The sequence below is a fragment of the Misgurnus anguillicaudatus genome, chromosome 16, assembly GCF_027580225.2.
Source record: "Misgurnus anguillicaudatus chromosome 16, ASM2758022v2, whole genome shotgun sequence".
In the NCBI taxonomy this organism is placed as follows: Eukaryota; Metazoa; Chordata; class Actinopteri; order Cypriniformes; family Cobitidae; genus Misgurnus; species Misgurnus anguillicaudatus.
In genome coordinates this window covers 10,188,037-10,204,931 of record NC_073352.2, presented here as the reverse complement: position 1 = coordinate 10,204,931, position 16,895 = coordinate 10,188,037, and the positions used below count along the sequence as shown (strand labels likewise).

General features: G+C 37.0%; 1 protein-coding gene across 1 annotated transcript in view; it reads right to left on the bottom strand.

The window, feature by feature from the left end:
• Positions 1 to 941: 941 nt before the first annotated feature.
• The window catches only part of LOC129422849 (uncharacterized), a 31,700-nt gene continuing 15,746 nt past the window's right edge, over positions 942 to 16,895 (bottom strand). Inside the window, exons 3-10 of the mRNA XM_055178998.2 lie at positions 14,552 to 15,331; positions 14,148 to 14,402; positions 9,441 to 10,205; positions 4,949 to 5,251; positions 4,436 to 4,693; positions 3,831 to 4,103; positions 2,285 to 2,382; positions 942 to 1,802 (exon numbers count right to left, since the gene is read on the bottom strand). Coding sequence (XP_055034973.2) covers positions 1,734 to 1,802; positions 2,285 to 2,382; positions 3,831 to 4,103; positions 4,436 to 4,693; positions 4,949 to 5,251; positions 9,441 to 10,205; positions 14,148 to 14,402; positions 14,552 to 15,331 — 2,801 coding nt within the window. The 3' untranslated portion in view covers positions 942 to 1,733. The remainder of the gene's footprint in view (positions 1,803 to 2,284; positions 2,383 to 3,830; positions 4,104 to 4,435; positions 4,694 to 4,948; positions 5,252 to 9,440; positions 10,206 to 14,147; positions 14,403 to 14,551; positions 15,332 to 16,895) is intronic.

The window sequence follows — 16,895 nt, the reverse complement described above, 5'->3', positions numbered from 1 at the left end:
TCAAGTAACCCCTCCAAACTCTTTTCTTGAATTTACTTAATACAAGAAAAAAATCAGCAAAAAATGTCTTATTCCATTAGCAGATTTTTTTTTTTTGGTTGATTTAAGCACAAATTCGCTTAAATTTGATATATTTTGTCTAAAAACTAGACTTCATGCTTCCTGCTGCTGACCAACTTTATGGATATGCAAATTTTATCTTCCAACAGGACTTGGCACCTGCACACAGTGCCAAAGCTACCAGTACCTTGTTTAAGGACCATGGTATCCCTGTTCTTAACACTCTGTGAAGGGAAGATGCGATACGCCGGACCCAACAATAGAGAAAAGCTGAAGGCCACTGTCAAACACAAACTCCTGAGCAGTGCCACAGACTGATCGACTCCATACCACGCCACATTGCTGCAGTAATTCAGGCAAAAGAAGACCCAACTAAGTGTTAAGTGCTGCTCATACTTTTCAAGTTCACACTTTTCAGTTGGCCAAGATTTCTAAAAATCCTTACTTTGTGTTAGTCTTAATATTCTATTTCTGAGATATTGAATTTGGTATTTTCCTTAGCTGTCAGTTATAATCGTCAAAACTGAAAGGAATAAACATTTGAAATATATCAGTTTGTGTGTAATGAATGAATATAATATACAAGTTTCACTTTTTGAATGGAATTAGTGAAATAAATCAACTTTTTGATGATATTCTAATTATATGACCAGCACCTGTATTTGCATGTTACTGCACTATTGTTTGTGCACATAAGCTAATACTGTACCGTTTAAGGTCTTTATTTAGGCAGCATACAGTCGTTTTTATTATGTTTCTGTATATATGCGTGTATAGTCTTGGCATTCATTGTGGACAGCAAAGTAAGAATTTCATTGCTCAGGTAAACATGCTTTCCTTTTCTGGGTATATGACAATAAATGCATTGAATCTTGAATCTATTTAACTGAACCCCAAAAATGCTAAATAGATTTACAAAGATCACTGCCTTGAGACTTATGCTTCCAAAAAAACAAAAACAAACAACAACTGTCGAGCACATCTAAGTTTATTTATTTACCTAAGTTTATTTATGATGAGAAAACCAAGCAATCATGAATCAATAATTTCACCAATACATACTGACAGAAACAGTGAAGCACAAGGGAATATTTACCCAAAGACCCATCTTAGAAAGACTAGACATATAAAAAGACTACAGTCTGCATTTTAAAAATAACTCTGTAAACTCTTACACAAAGGTTCCTGAAACCTTATTTCGCAGGCTGTATGGTCAAATAAACCAAACTTTGTTTAACAAATCATTTTTGGCAGATAAATGCATGAAAATATAAAGATGAAAACTATAAAGAAACATTATAGCTTAATTTTAATAATGAAAATATACATATCAATTTCCAATAATTCAGGCAATCAACACAATGCATCTGTAAAAAAGTTGATACTGTAAAGTGAGGAACTGCAACTAAATGAAGTTAAAACTTAACTGATGGTCTGTTTTGCTGTTAGTTATATCAGTAGTAAGTCTGGGTATAAAGACCGCAGGGCAGTAATCCGTGGAAATTGGTGAATAAATTCAAAAGTTACATAAGAGTCAAAAGTTAATATAGATTGTCAATATTTTGTTATTTTGTCAATATTTTGTTATTTTATTATTTGATAACAATAAAACCATGCTGCATCATCAGGTTGGTTTTACCAACCAAGCTTTTGTTGCAGAGATTGTGATAACATCATTTTCTGTCAATCTCTTTGAGTTTCCAGTGAACATCTTTATATTCATTTCCAAACTTTTTTTCAAGCTGAAATACAAAACAGATTAAATGATTTGATTTCAGTTGCAGGAGCCTTCAACTAAAACATGACTATACTTCATTTTTAACCTTCATATACTTTCATTTTTGCAATCCTGTGTAATAAATGTAATTGTGCAAGTATGTTTATTTCTATATCAATATATAATCTAGCTTTGTAAGCAGTGATCAGTTTTATCTTTCTATTGCTTTTATCTTCACATTTAGCACTACAAATGAACATGGTATGAATATAAAGTTGCACCCTTAAAAATAAAGGTGCTTCATGATGCCAGAGATACTGTACTTTTTTGCTGTATGTTTCATAAATAGTCTTTAACTTCTGAAAAACCTTTCTGTTACAAAATGTTATTTATTAAAAGGTTTGAAAGGAATTATTCATTGACTGAATGTCATCGTTGTGAAGAACAGGTTAAGCATCTTTATTTTTAAGAGTATGCTTTGCAAAGTTTGCTTTGTTCATCTCTCACCTCTTCTTTTATTTCTGCCAGAGTTGTATTCTCGCTACAGTAAAGTGATGTTTCACTGGTGCACATCACTGCAAAGGTCACTTTCTTCTTATAAGGCACTAAAATAAAAATAGAGATGTCCTTGTTAAACATCACGAAAAGTACAAGGGAGAAACACAAACTGCAGCCACAAAGATACACTGCAGTCATGAAACATGAAGTGTTGACAAATGTGTACAGTAACAGATGTAATAGGTAAGAGTGGTGTAAAAATTTGGCCCCCCTCCAGATTTCTTATGTTTTTGACTCGGCCATTTCAAAGTCTTCATTTAGTTTTTTTCTTCAGCCATTCAGAGGTGGACTTGTTGGTGTGTTTTGGAACATTGTCTTGCTGCAGAACCCAAGTTCGCTTCAGCGTGAGGTCACGAACAGATGGACGGACATTCTCTTTCATGATTTTTTGGTAGACAGCAGAATTTATGGTTCCATTTATCACAGCAAGTCTTCCAGGTCCTGAAGCTGCAAAACAGACCCAGGCCATCACACAACCACCACCATATTTTACTGCTGGTATGATGTTCTTTTTCAAAAATGTTGTGTTACTTTTTCGACGCAGTGGGACACACACCTTCCAAAAGTTGAACTTTTGTCTCGTCAGTTCACAGAATATTTTCCCAAAAGTCTTGGGGATCATCAAGATGTTTTCTGGCAAAACTATAACGAGCCTTTAAGTTCTTTTTGCAGCGGTTTTCGTCTTGGATCTCCGCCATGCAGGCCATTTTTGCCCAGTCCCTTTTTTATGGTGGTTTCATGAACACTGACCTTAACTGAGGCAAGTGAGGCCTGCAGTTCTTTGGATGTTGTTGTGGGCTCTTTGTAACCTCTTGGATGAGTCATCGCTGTGCTCTTGGGATCATTTTGGTGGGCCGGCCACTCCTGGGAAGGTTCACCACTGTTCCATGTTTTCACCATTTGTGGATAGTGGCTCTCAGTGGCTTTAGAACAGTTGTCACGTATCTGTCCTGTGTTTCCCTAGTCCTGTCTCTTTATTCTGTGGTCCGTGTCTGTAGTTTTGTGTAGTTCTTTTGTTTATGGTCCTTGTGCTGATTGTTTTCCACGTCTGTCTTGTTATCTTGTTTACCCTTGAGTGTACAGTATATAGCCCTAGTGTTTCATTTGTCCTTGGTCAGTTAATGTTGATGTAGTGTTTTGGTTTCTGTCCTTGTTTCATGTGTCCACGTCTTTGGATTATCTTGTTTCTGTTTTACCTGCCTTGTTTCGTGTTCGTTTAATAGTGTTACTGCATGTGTCTGCCTGCCTTCATCTGCGTTACAACAGGCTAACACTTTTATACATAAGGCCATGTAGTTTTGGATTTTGTTTTCCCTTAATTTAAAAACTGCATGTTGTGTTCACTTGTGTTATCTTTGACTAATATTTTAATTTGTTTGAGGATCTGAAGTGTGTCAAATATGCAACAACATAAGAAATCTAGATTGGGCGAACACTTTTTCTCACCACTGTATACGTAATAGCTACAAGATGAAACATTGGGCAAGAAATGTACCTGTCATATTATAAGCAAAGACTGGATCACTCTCATCATTGCCAGCCACAACACTGACCCTGAAGTTATAGTTTGTTCCCGACTTTAAATCATTAAAGATGAAAGTATTCTGGGTTACATTCTTTTTATGAGTTTTATTCCAGTAATTAGAGTGAGCCGTCACCTTATACGTAATTGTTGAGTTTCCTGTCAACTCTTTGGGAACTTCCCAAGTTAGTTTTATGGCAGTATGATCGAGAACAATGGCTGTTGCATTTCCAGGAGGAATAATTTCTGTGAGAATCAGAGTTTGTGCAAAATTGGATGTTAATTTGATAAACAGTACACAGCAGATGAATCAGTGCACTCTTAAAAATAAAGGTGCTTCACGATGCCAACATTTATTGGCTGAATGATTGCACAAAGAAACTTTAACATACTAAGATTTTTCTTTTTAACAAAAGGTTTTGTAGTAAAAAGGGTTCTTTAGATTATTAAAATGTATGAAAGAAATAACTCTTTAAAGAACATTTGACTAAATTGTTGACTGTGAAGAACAGGTTGAGCACCTTTATTTTTAAGAGTGTAGTTTGATAAGAAGTATTGACAATATCACAGTTACTTACTGGTATACACTGATTGTTCAGCAGGATCACTTTCCAGTTTATTTTTCTCAGAAAGAGTGATGACAGTGATGGTGTAGTTTACTGCTGCTTGCAGGTCATTGAAAGTATAATTCAATTGATCAGTGACATCAGACGTGCCAACCCAGCCATCTGCTTTAATACTCACATTGAATCTTTTATAACCTTCAGTTAAATTCCAGTTGGCAGTAATGGATTGAAAAGTTGCAGTTAACTTCAGTTCTGTCACTGCTTTTGGACCTACGTGCAAAGAATTCAAGGAGAATAAACAATTTGTGAATGTAAATAGATAAAACTTAAAGAATATATTCAGTATAAACGATCAAATAAAATGGTATGACACTCATATTTATATTGTTTGTTTATTAACACCACTTAAGCATTAATGGCGAGAACATAGTTAATCTATACAGAATTCAAAGTTGAAGATAAAAAAACCTTATTTAAACCATCTAAACCAGTGAGTATATTTTAAAGATTAAACACCATACTCACGTGTGTATGCATCAATTTGAACCATTTCTCCTTGTGTTTCATTGTTGTTTGTTAGTGCAGCCACACACAGAATATATTTTGTGCCAGATGTTTTATTTGTAAAGTTTATCCGCTCAGCTGTTGTGATTGTACAGTTTACACACTCAATGCACTCGTTGCAATCACTGCATTTATTGCAAAATATATTGTTTTCATTAAGACAAACACGATAACCCGAAAGTGTTTCATCAGGTTTTGTCCAGGCAGCATATATAACTGCATCATTATTATCTGCTGATTTTAGATTCAGGACACGTGAAGGCTCTGAAAAACAAATAATAAAAAGAGTCATCAGTCTATTAAAGGATTACTCCACTTTCATAAAAAATTATTATAATGTATTCACACCCATGTCACCCAAGATGTTTATGTCTGTCTTTATTCAATTGAGAATATTTTTTTTAAAGGGAAAACATATCCATATAGTGGACTTTAGAGGAGTTTACAGTTTCAATGCAATTGCAAAGGACTCTTAGCCAGTGGTTCTCAATCAGGAGGCGTTTGAGAATGAGACGTTTTTATTTTATATACAAACACCGCAGGTCCCCTTAGATAATAAGTCGCTAAAATTTACACACACCAGCTTTAAAGTGCCCATATTATGAAAAGCTCACTTTTTTCTGGGTTTTGGGGTTTCTGGGTTTTGGGGTTCTGGGTTTTCTTTTGTGTCTCTTGTGCGTCCACATGCATAAAAACTTGGAAAAAATTCCATCCATGCTGTTTTGAGTGAGATACAGGTTTCTAAATGTCCTCTGGCTTGACTCTCAGATTCCGCGGTTTCAAAATCAGCTCTGTTGTGACGTCAGACGCCTTGTCATCACATTCCGCTTGAATATTTCCGCCCACCATCTCATTACCCAGGTCTCCACCCACCAGCTAGCTACAGAGCAGTAACTTCGCTGATATGCTCCATACTGTTATCATCGTTGATATTCCACATATTGTTATCATGTCTCATGGAAATAAAATAAAAGTATTTTGTTTACATGCATACACGTTCGTTCTTATTATTATTATTTATCTTTATGGTAGCATAACATGACGGCGCTGTTTGGATATTATGTATTATACTCTCGCCAAGTTTTAAAGCGTGTTTATGTTTTTACCAGAACCTAAAGTGTAATCTCATATACAGATTGTATATTCTATTCTATTACAAGACGTTCATGCGAAATCTGATGTAAACAACAGACAATATATCTATATTTCACGGATTATACACATTTGTGGACAAAAATGGTCATTGGATGTATTCTATAAGAGCCTTTTTACCCCTGGTCATTTCATGTGTTTTCTCTGATCGGATAGCTATCTGATTTGTTAAAACTGTTCCATTTACATTTGGCCACATAAATGTGTCTTGGCAAAACGGATATAAATACGATCTTTTAGCCCCGCCCAAAATGCAAATACACTATTTATTACTCTGCCTTAAAAAACTTAAGATGACGTTTATGCAACAATAGGCAGCACTTACTGTATGTTGTACTGTATGTTGGGCAGGGGACGTGTGTCTCCTTGCTCGGCATGAGCTGAGGCTCGCAGTACAGCGCAGCAGGAGAGTGACAGTGTTGTGATTTAATGCAGTTCCATGATGGGAAAAGCACCCGAAGGGACACTTCACCCATTTGAATTAAGCTTTGTATAGTTAGAACCCCAGTCATTTTTTTGAATGGTCGTGCATCATTTCCTCAGTTGTCGTTGTTTGTAAGTAATAGTGTTTTGCCAAATTAAAAGTGTTTTGTCAAACTAACCAAGACCAGGCATTACCGACTGGGCCTTTCCGGTGAGCCTACCCCCGAGTCTCTATCACTTTCCCAAGATACGGCAGACCTCCCGCTAGCTTCTAGCCATTAGCATGGTGTCCACAACCAGTATACATCTCCCGCCGGGTCTAAATTTCTGTAATTTGCGAAAATAAAGCGTTTGAAAATGTTTTATAAACGGGAATATGTTATTGTTGTCCAGGGCAAAACAAGTGTATTGTTGAGACTGCTACATCGCATCACAATTTACATTTGAAGCCAATCATTATGTGTAATAAGTTTCTTCGCCTGGAGTATACACATTCTGTATCTGTACCACCCGACAAGTATCAGGACTTGCTTCCTCTGTGAAATGCGAGTCTTTCGGGGTCTACTATGTACACCGCACTGGACATAACATACAGTTCTGACCATAGCTGAAGCGTGGAAGACGAGTTAGGGCTGTGAAGATAACCGCATTACCAGATCACCACACTAATAAGATGCCAGGTGCGGTGATGTCACGGTGATGTCTCCAGCTCGGGATAAAAAGTCTTGTTATATTCTTGATTATGTAAATGGACAGCAGAAATTTAAAGCATTGAATGGAGTATCCATAAGTTTTGCGCCGTTATTTACCAAATGATGCAATAGGCTATTTTGTATCCGCTTTGAAAAAAATCTAATTAAACATACTAACAATAAAAGTAAATAATATTTATTTTATTTTCGATAACTCTTCAGTTTAATGTGAATCATGGAACAGTTTTTGTTATTGTTTGTAACCCATTTTTTTGTACAATAAATTATTCAACGTTTCAACAAGTTGCTTTGGAGAAGTGTGTTTCTATCCACGGACTGTTAACCGAAAAACATAAAAGTTCTATAATTCCTATACATTCAAAACACATATAAAACAAAACAAGTTAACCTATAGAAATACATAATATTTCATGTTGTTATTGCTAATATAATTTGTTGTTTTAATAACGAAAACTACTGCTTCCGATACTTTCCGGAGGGGTTGGGGTGGGTTGTCGTGCTGTTAACCGCATGATTTTGTTGCTTCTTCACCACGGTAAGAAAAAAATCCTGTACGGTCACAGCCCTATGCACAATAGCGTAACAAATGAGGACCAGTTACAAATATGCAGGGTTTAAATTGGGCTGGGGCTGAGCCCCGACACACAGGCTAAAGGTCTGCTCTGTGCCAGCAGCCAAGTGACTGGTCGCTGTGTTTTTCCATTCTCATAAAATGCGTACAAATAACAAATAACGCAGTGTGATTATCGTGCTATACATACCCCAAATTCCAATTTTGTGCTATACATACCCCAAATTCCAATTTTGCGAGCATATGATACGCCAGTCCTTCCCGGAATTTGGCAGATGTATTGCACGATAATCACACTGTGCTATGTGTATGCGTTTGATGAGATTGACTACTCACTGTATCAGATGTGTGAAAATACGCACATACATAATAGCGGACCACCCACTTATTAGTGTTGGTTCCTCCTTTGAAATGTAAATATCAAAACATACACAGAGTTCAAACATAAATAAATAAGTTTTTGTTATTCACTAGATGGTAAGAGCACCATCTAGTGAAAAACAGCTGAATTACAGATTACTGTTAAAACTCATCAGGAAAACGTCATTGGCATGGAAATGTTTTCTCTTAATTGATGAGATAACTCATCAATGGCGGGGAAAGAGTTAATTATACGTGTTCAAAAGCGTATATATCCATATATTTAAATTTTTTAGAAATGGAGACGACTCCCATCCGCAAATTCCGCAAGTGGGGCTGCTGTGAGTGCAGGTAGCCTACCTTCAACTCGGTGGCATGACAACACCTGCCCTTGCGGCCAAAACAAACAAACCAACCAACCAAAATTCTCCTGCCGCTCCCAATTAGCCAATATATGTATGTATGTATGTATGTATGTATGTATGTATGTATCTATGTAATGACAATTGATTCAAAGATAAGACCCTTATGCCTCGGAAGCCTTTGAAGCTGCATTGAAACTGTAAACTGTTGAGGTCAACTAAAGTCCAATATATGGAGAAAAAAATCTAAAATGTTTTTGTCAAAAAACTTGTTTTTTTGACAGAACAAAGAAAGACATAAACATCTTGGATGACATGGGGATGAGTAAATTATCTGGATTTTTAAATAAAGTGGAGTAATTGGTAGCACTTTACTATACAGATCGGTAAAAACTGGGTCATGTTATAGTATTATATACAGTATGTAATTTCATGGTAATGTTATATTTAAACCACATATTACAAGTAATTACTGTGCAATATCCTGACAATTACTATGCAGTTTCCAGACAATAACCATGCCATTTGTGTTGATTTAAAGGTATAATAAAATGGTAATAACTGTAGTGAATACTGAAATGATAAATGTTCAGGATTTACTTATATTTCTATAATTACATAAGCCTGATGGTGTTATAAAGGAGCAAATGTTAGTAAATACATGGTTACTTTTAATAATAACACAGTGATCAAAGAGATTAGTAATGTCATTGTAGTAATTGGATGGTAAAATTAAAATTTTTCTCTGTTACTACATAAAAAGTACCTGCTGCAAAACTTTTATAACCGATCTGTAAAGTGCTACTGATTCATTTTTAGATGTTTAAGTGTAAAACATGTTTTATGATGTAGTGTTGACTGTCTGTACTTACTGGTGTAAATAGAAACGCTCTCTGGCACACTTTTTGTAGTTCCATTAACTATAGCAGTAACTGTCAAATTATACATTTTTGCTGGTCTAAGACCTGATATCACAATTTTCTTTTCTGTTGCATTATGTATTTTTGATACAGTTTCTGGGGTGGTACTGGTTGAATCAGTCACTGGGGTTATACTGGTTGAATTGGTCACTGGGGTTATACTGGTTGAATTGGTCACTGGGGTTATACTGGTTGAATCGGTCACTGGCGTTATACTGGTTAAATCGGTCACTGGGGTTATACTGGTTGAATTGGTCACTGGGGTTATACTGGTTGAATTGGTCACTGGGGTTATACTGGTTGAATTGGTCACTGGGGTTTTACTGGTTGAATTGGTCACTGGGGTTATGCTGGTTGAATTGGTCACTGGGGTTATATTTGTTGAATTGGTCACTGGGGTTATACTGGTTGAATTTGTCACTGGGGTGATACTGGTTGAATTGATCACTGGGGTTATACTGGTTGAATTGGTCACTGGGGTTATACTGGTTGAATTAGTCACTAGGGTGATACTGGTTGAATTGGTCACTGGGGTTATACTGGTTGAATTAGTCACTGGGGTAGTACTGGTTGAATCAATCACTGGGGGAGTGCTGATCGAATTGACATAAGACACTTTTACTGAATATAAATCAGGTTTTCCTGAGTGATCCCAGCTCAGTTCAATGCTTTCATTTGTCACCTTCGTTACATTCAGATTATAAACAGCAGATGGGGCTAAAAGAAAGAGATTGTGAATCATTATGCTCATTAGTAATTTACATCATTACATTAAGACATGGCAAATATAAATTAATGTAGATACACATAAATTATAAACTACATTCAAAGACAATTAATATAATTTTCAAAAATATTTATATAAATACGTGCGCTTAAAGCTGCAATCCATAACTTTTGCCTCTTTGTCTGAAACATCAAATTGCTGTTATTTGCAGTGTTTCTGTACATACAGTATGTGTAGATGCAGGGTGCGATTTGTGAAAAAAACAGAGGGGGGGATGTTTTCATAGGCGTCGATTTCGGCGACGGTGGGCACCCACCATATTTCGTCATTGTACCCACCACTAGTTTTTACTTTTTTTACTGTTTTCAGTGGTTATGAAGAGCAATATGAGAGAGAAATGTGGTAATCATTGTCTGACCTAACAAAAATCCATTATAATATTATTATTATTTTTTTTATATATTTCTAATTTAAATATTTCTAATATTCAGAAATGCGCTCTCCGCTCACGAGCTCTGATCGGAACAAACCCGAACCTCACTGTCTGCTGAACTTGCGCAGAAACATCAAAATATAACCAGCTTTTTAAAATGGTTTTAAAACTTAACATTTAGACTATTTTAGCGCAAATTATGAGCTTATTGACGATTTTTTATAATTCTTGACATAATGCGTCTCTGTCCACAGCACATTTCAAAACATTTTAATTCATAAAATAAATCATGAGAACATGAACTCATCACTGCATTTGCAGGAATTGTACAATCTTTTTTCTTATTAACTCATGAAGCAGCCTAACGCAATATTTTTATTCTAATAGCTTATCTTTCCCCACACATATGAACTGTGATCATGCACAACGAAAACACGCAATAATTAAATCTTGAATGGCAAAACTGTATGGCACAATGTAGTGTCAACTTAAACATAAATATGAACAATGTCTTGATTGCAAAGTTAAACCATTACAGTAGAAACAGTTTTACTGCTGCTTTTAAAGTAATAATATTAACTTTACACCGCAATGCGGAGCTACAGTGAAATGATAGAAAAGACAGATGCATTATGTGTTAGTCACTTAGCCTCATTTGCGCAAACTGGACGCGCCCTCGCCTCGCTAAACGCCTCATCTGCGTGTAACTTCGGCCATTCTCAGTGGTGTGACTGGGACACTAACTCTGCTTGTCATCATAAACAGATAATCAGATTGTGATCTTTATTCCCGCTTTATTAATATGCGGATGAATATGCTGCCTTCCACCGTTTCGACACACAGCTCCATAACCATCTCGCATGTGTTGATAGGCTACTCGTGAGGTGTAACCGGGTCTGTAACCAATCAGATAGCGCCGTGGGCGGGACATTGAGCAAGTCTGCAGAGTGGTGAATACAGAGAGGCTGCGCGCGGCAGCTGTATCAGAGCCAGCCAAAGCAGCGCATTTTAAAACAAAATTGACTTTAATCAAACCACGGATCAGTGGTAAGTTTTGTGATCCGTCTCGCCACAAGTGTAGTAGCACTGATCACTTTGAGGGGGGGATAAATTTATCCCCACCAGGGATAAAAATAATTAAGCAGAGGCAGGGATACATTGACCAGAAAGGGGGAAATCCCACGCATCCCCCCCGGCAAATCCAGCCCAGTCTCCTGAAATTGCGTACAAACAGCACGATGTGCAAAACTCGCGCAACACACACGCCAAACTCCACCCCGGCGCGCACACGACACGCAAGTCCCTCCCATTCACCCAAACGGGGCATCTTTTTTTGTCGTTTTATTTATTGGTTTCCCAATTTTTTTGCCTTTCTTTACCATTTTCGCTTGGGTTTAGGGTCAGAACAACTTTTTGTTATATAAAAATGACATCCTAACCCAAACCCCAACTCTAACCCCAACTCCAAGCGAGCATGGCTTAAATATGGACAAAAACATGGAGAAACCTGTATATTAAATAACCTTATTAAGCTAATCTAAAATCTAACCCTAAACCCAAGCGAAAATGGTTTAAAAAACAGAAAAAATTTGAGAAACCAATAAATAAAACGACAAAAAAAGATGCCCCGTTTAAGTGAATGGGAAGGACTTGCGTATCATATGCACGCCAAAGTGGAATTTGGCGTATGTATTGCACGAGTTTTACACATCGTGCTATTTATACGCAACCTCAGGAGACTGGGTAGGCAAATCGCACCCTGTGTAGATGAATCTAATTTCTGTGACAGTAAGAAGTACATCCTAAAACTCTTACAGCCGAAAGTTAACATAGAAAAGGTCACATCTCTATGTCAGTTTTTAATACTTTCAGATGTTAAAAAGCCCTGTTAATATAAACTTTCATTGATTCTCCAAATGCACATAATAAATGTACATATTTACATGATGTTCCCCAGATGATCGTTGTTTAGATACAGATTAAACGCCACCATCTAGATGACAAGTTTAAATTCTAAGCCAATGTTGTATAAATAAATTACAAACTCTTTTAGTTAGAAGCCTACCATTCATGGGCGTAGATTTAGGGTGGGACGCTAGGGACATGTCCCTAGCAATATTCAGGAAAGACTGAATTGTCCCTAGCAATAATTTTGACCAAACAATTAATCTGTATTTATATATAACCACTGATGTCCGTATTATTCTTGTGTTTTCTATTTTTTACTTATTATATTTTTTTCAGGAATCATTTAAATGAGATTAGAAATCTTTCGGGAATGCAATCCGTTCTGTAAAAATGACGCTCTATGTGGTACACAAACGGTTAACAGCTTTCGTTCTCTGCAATGCCCGCCTCCGTAACTCACATCGCTAATATGATTGGCTTTGCATTTCTATAGTCCCGCCTCTCTACTCACATTGCTAATATGATTGGATTAGCATTTCTTGAGTCCCGCCGCTCTAACTCACATCACTTTATGTCTTTACTCGCTACGTGTGATAGGATGGTTTCACTTTGTGCAACGCGCCAAAGTTCACTCAACAAGACGCGCGTGATTATTCGGGCTACAGGTAAGTGAGGAAGAAAGTATTATTATACCCACTGTAACTGTTTCATGCACAAAATACGGAACAAGACGTGTCACATAATGATTCAAGGACAGTGTTTTCACCAATACACGACAATCCCATGTTAACCTGAGGAGTTGCAAACTTTTGTCAACCTTATATTAATGGGGTGGCAAGGTTATTTAGGGGGTCCTTAATCCATGAAAGAAAATAACCTCAACATGGTAAAAACATGAATTCATGTCATGATTGCTGAATACTTTACATTACTGCACTGTGGTCATTACTTGCACAGATGTAGACATAATTACATTTTAAACTTAAAACTATTTTTTTCACACTGATTAACTGTCTGTTAATGAAAAGAAGATTTAATGTGAACTACAGAAACGTTAATAAACGTTGTTCAGAAAAACAGCATGATATACATACCAACTTCAACACTGGGATTTTTTTGGCAAACTTAAATTAAGAATTAAATATTAATTGCATATTCTTCATTGTTATACAGTAAATATGAATTCATATATGTTGTGATTTTCTTTTTTTTTGACAAAGACTTTAACAGTTACTGTTTATTAGGCTCTAGGACATAACGAATTGTTTATTATAGTACATTAAATTTGCGATGGCACCGGGGGTGGCGAGTCAGATGTCACTGAGTAAAGTGCATACTGAGTTGTCTGTTGTTTATTTCAAGTAAACGGTGATAAATAGTTTTTGCAATGCGACCATTTTATTTATGTCCCCACCAATGCCAGAATCAAACCTACGCCCTTGCTACCATTGTAAATCAGTGTATGGTCAGAAGATAGTTTTGAACACTGATCTTTATCTACTAACTTTATAACTGATATTGATCATTTTTAATGGATTGCAGCTTTAGTTATCAAAGCTTAATTTTTCACACCGAGCCCTCGTCTACTTACTGGTATAGAAAGAAATATTCTGAGGGTTGAGATCCCTGTCACATTTGAGTGGGAAGACCTGAACATCGTATCGAGTTGATTCTTCAAGGTTCAGTAAATGCTTAGACAGGCCTGTCTCAGTTACATTAAGAGTCAGATTTTGGTCTGCTTTAACTACCACTGTGTAGTGAGTAATGTTCCCTGGTGCGGGACTCCAGGATAGATTAGCCCCATTTTCATTCACATTGGAAATGTGTATTTCCCCCATAAAACGCTCTACAGACAGATGCAAGACAGGGGCAATAAGTTAAACTCCTAAATAATCATGCTGACACACAAATAGTGATACACATATCAGCATTTCACATGTAGTTGCAATGAGTTTAGCATTGTATTATTAAGTTGTAAAACAAGCATTTTCTTACCATCATAACAGATGTAGGAAAGATTTTCATTGCAATGTTTCTCAATCCACATGCCATAACTGAGCAAGGCCACACAAGCGTCCTCAATATACCTTTCAGGGTCTAAATCAGCATTATCATCACATATTGTTTGTGTGGTGATATTAACTGGCAGTAGTGTTTGGTATAAAGGTGGAGGAGTTGTACTGCCCGTGGTCCCAGTTTTATTTATACAGTATGACATATTTAGACAATTAAGCATTTGTGTCAGTAGGGGGCACTGGTCCTCTGTGCTGCTAATAGGTGATGTTGTAGAGCTCATTAGGGTGGTACTGGTTGAATCAGTCACTGGGGTTGCACTGTTTGGAGCAGTCATTGAGGATGTACTGTTTAAATTAGTCACTGGGGTACTAGTTGAATTAGTCACTGGGGTACTGGTTGAATTATTTCCTGGGATACTGGTTAGAACGGTAACTGGGCTGTTACTCGTCAGAACAATATTTAAGGTGCTGGTTGGAGTTGTAGAACATGTTTCTTCCTTTAAAATAGGATGGCCAGGATACCAGTTTTGATATGTAACATGGTCTCCGTTGGACCATCTAGACCATGGTATTGAGCCATTGAATCTCCTGCGAAGTCCAATCCAGTATTCTGAAGTGAGGTTCTGCAAAATGAGGTGGATGTTCCTACAAGTGATGGTTGCTAGATCTTTGTAACAGGCCTGACAGTGGTCCCTTGCTTCATCCCATGTTTTGGCACTGGAATTGAGGAAATACTGCTCTTCCGCCAATATTAACGATCCTGTTGTAATCAATTTATATGAGAGTAATCATCATTTTAAATGCATTTATGCACCATGGACATCACAGCTAATGAAGCTACTGGATACTGAAACGTGAAGGTTTACAAGAAGTTTTGAAACACCTGGTATTGTGTGACTTCTCGTAGTTACTCAGCAAATGATAAATAACATGGCTTGGCAAACAATATTTTTTAATAATATGTTCCTCTGGCATTCCAAATAAACTGCTACATGTTAAAACAATCCTCTGCATATGCATTCTCTGTACTCTGTGATGCCTCTTTTTTGCAATAATTGCAGCCATTGCAAGCACAAAGTAATTTAAGACATTCTTTTTCGGCATTAAATGGTTTGCATCATTTTGGCAGGTTGAATGGGTGTTGGGTTACAAATGTGCAAATAAAATAACTTATTTTTGGAAAAAAAGTCTATTCTCAGACAATGACATGCAGGTTTAGTGGGCATCTGAGATTTTTTTTTGTCAAACTTTGTTAATTGATTAATTTGTGAATATGAATTTATTGTAAGTTGACTCATTTTGCACTAAAAATAATACTATTGTTTTCTTATTTTGACTAAATCCTTTTGGATGGGCAGACATGGCAGTCAGAAGCCCAGCTAAGTTGCAGGTTATTCTAAATCCTGATGACAGCAGGAAGCTGGTTTTGCCTGATGGATTTCCAGAGTCCATGGAGCAATTCATAGATGAAGTCAGGAAAGTGTATAGATTAAATGGCAATTTCAGATTGCAGTACCAAGACAGAGACTTTGGTGATGCACTGGTGAACTTGACCATAGACCGTAAAAAATATGGACGTAGTGTCCGTGACGTCACCCATTGGTTTGTGAAGATCGCTTTTGAAGCTTAAAGGACAAATTTCGGTATTTTACACTTAAAGCCCTGTTTTCAGATTGTTTATAATGAAATAGAACGGTTTTGACTGAAATTTCGACAAATGCGGCTGCCCCGAGAATTTTCGCGTGTTTGTGTTTCACCTTCCACCATTACAAACGGGTTTAATGGTGCACTGGAGCAATCCTTCCTAAAATGCATTAAACTTTTGTTTACAAAGACGTGAAACTCACCGAGTGGTCAGGGGTGTTCACTGGTATGCTCACACAAAAATCGCTGCAAAATACGCATTCCAACAGGTTTTATCTAGTTTTTGCCAACTCCATTGACTTGTATTAGATGTGCTGTGAGGTACGGTATTACTCGCGCTGGGAACTTTGTTTCTATTCTTGCAATTGGCAATGGCGGATTAGCGCCACCACCTGGGCTGGAGTGTCTATTATTCAAGCTCTAAGCGGAAGAATGTACGGGTGTGAGGCGTTTGGAAAAAAAGGTCCACAAGTTAACAACGAATGCTAAAACAGCTGTTGGAAAGCATCTTTTGCAGCAATTTTTGTGTGAGCATATCAGTGAACACCCCTGACCACTCAGTGAGTTTCACGTCTTTGTAAACGAAAGTTGAATGCATTTTAGGAAGGATTGTTCCAGTGCATCATTAAACCCATTGTAGAGGTGTGAGGTGAAACGCAAAGGGTAGGCCTCAGGGCAGC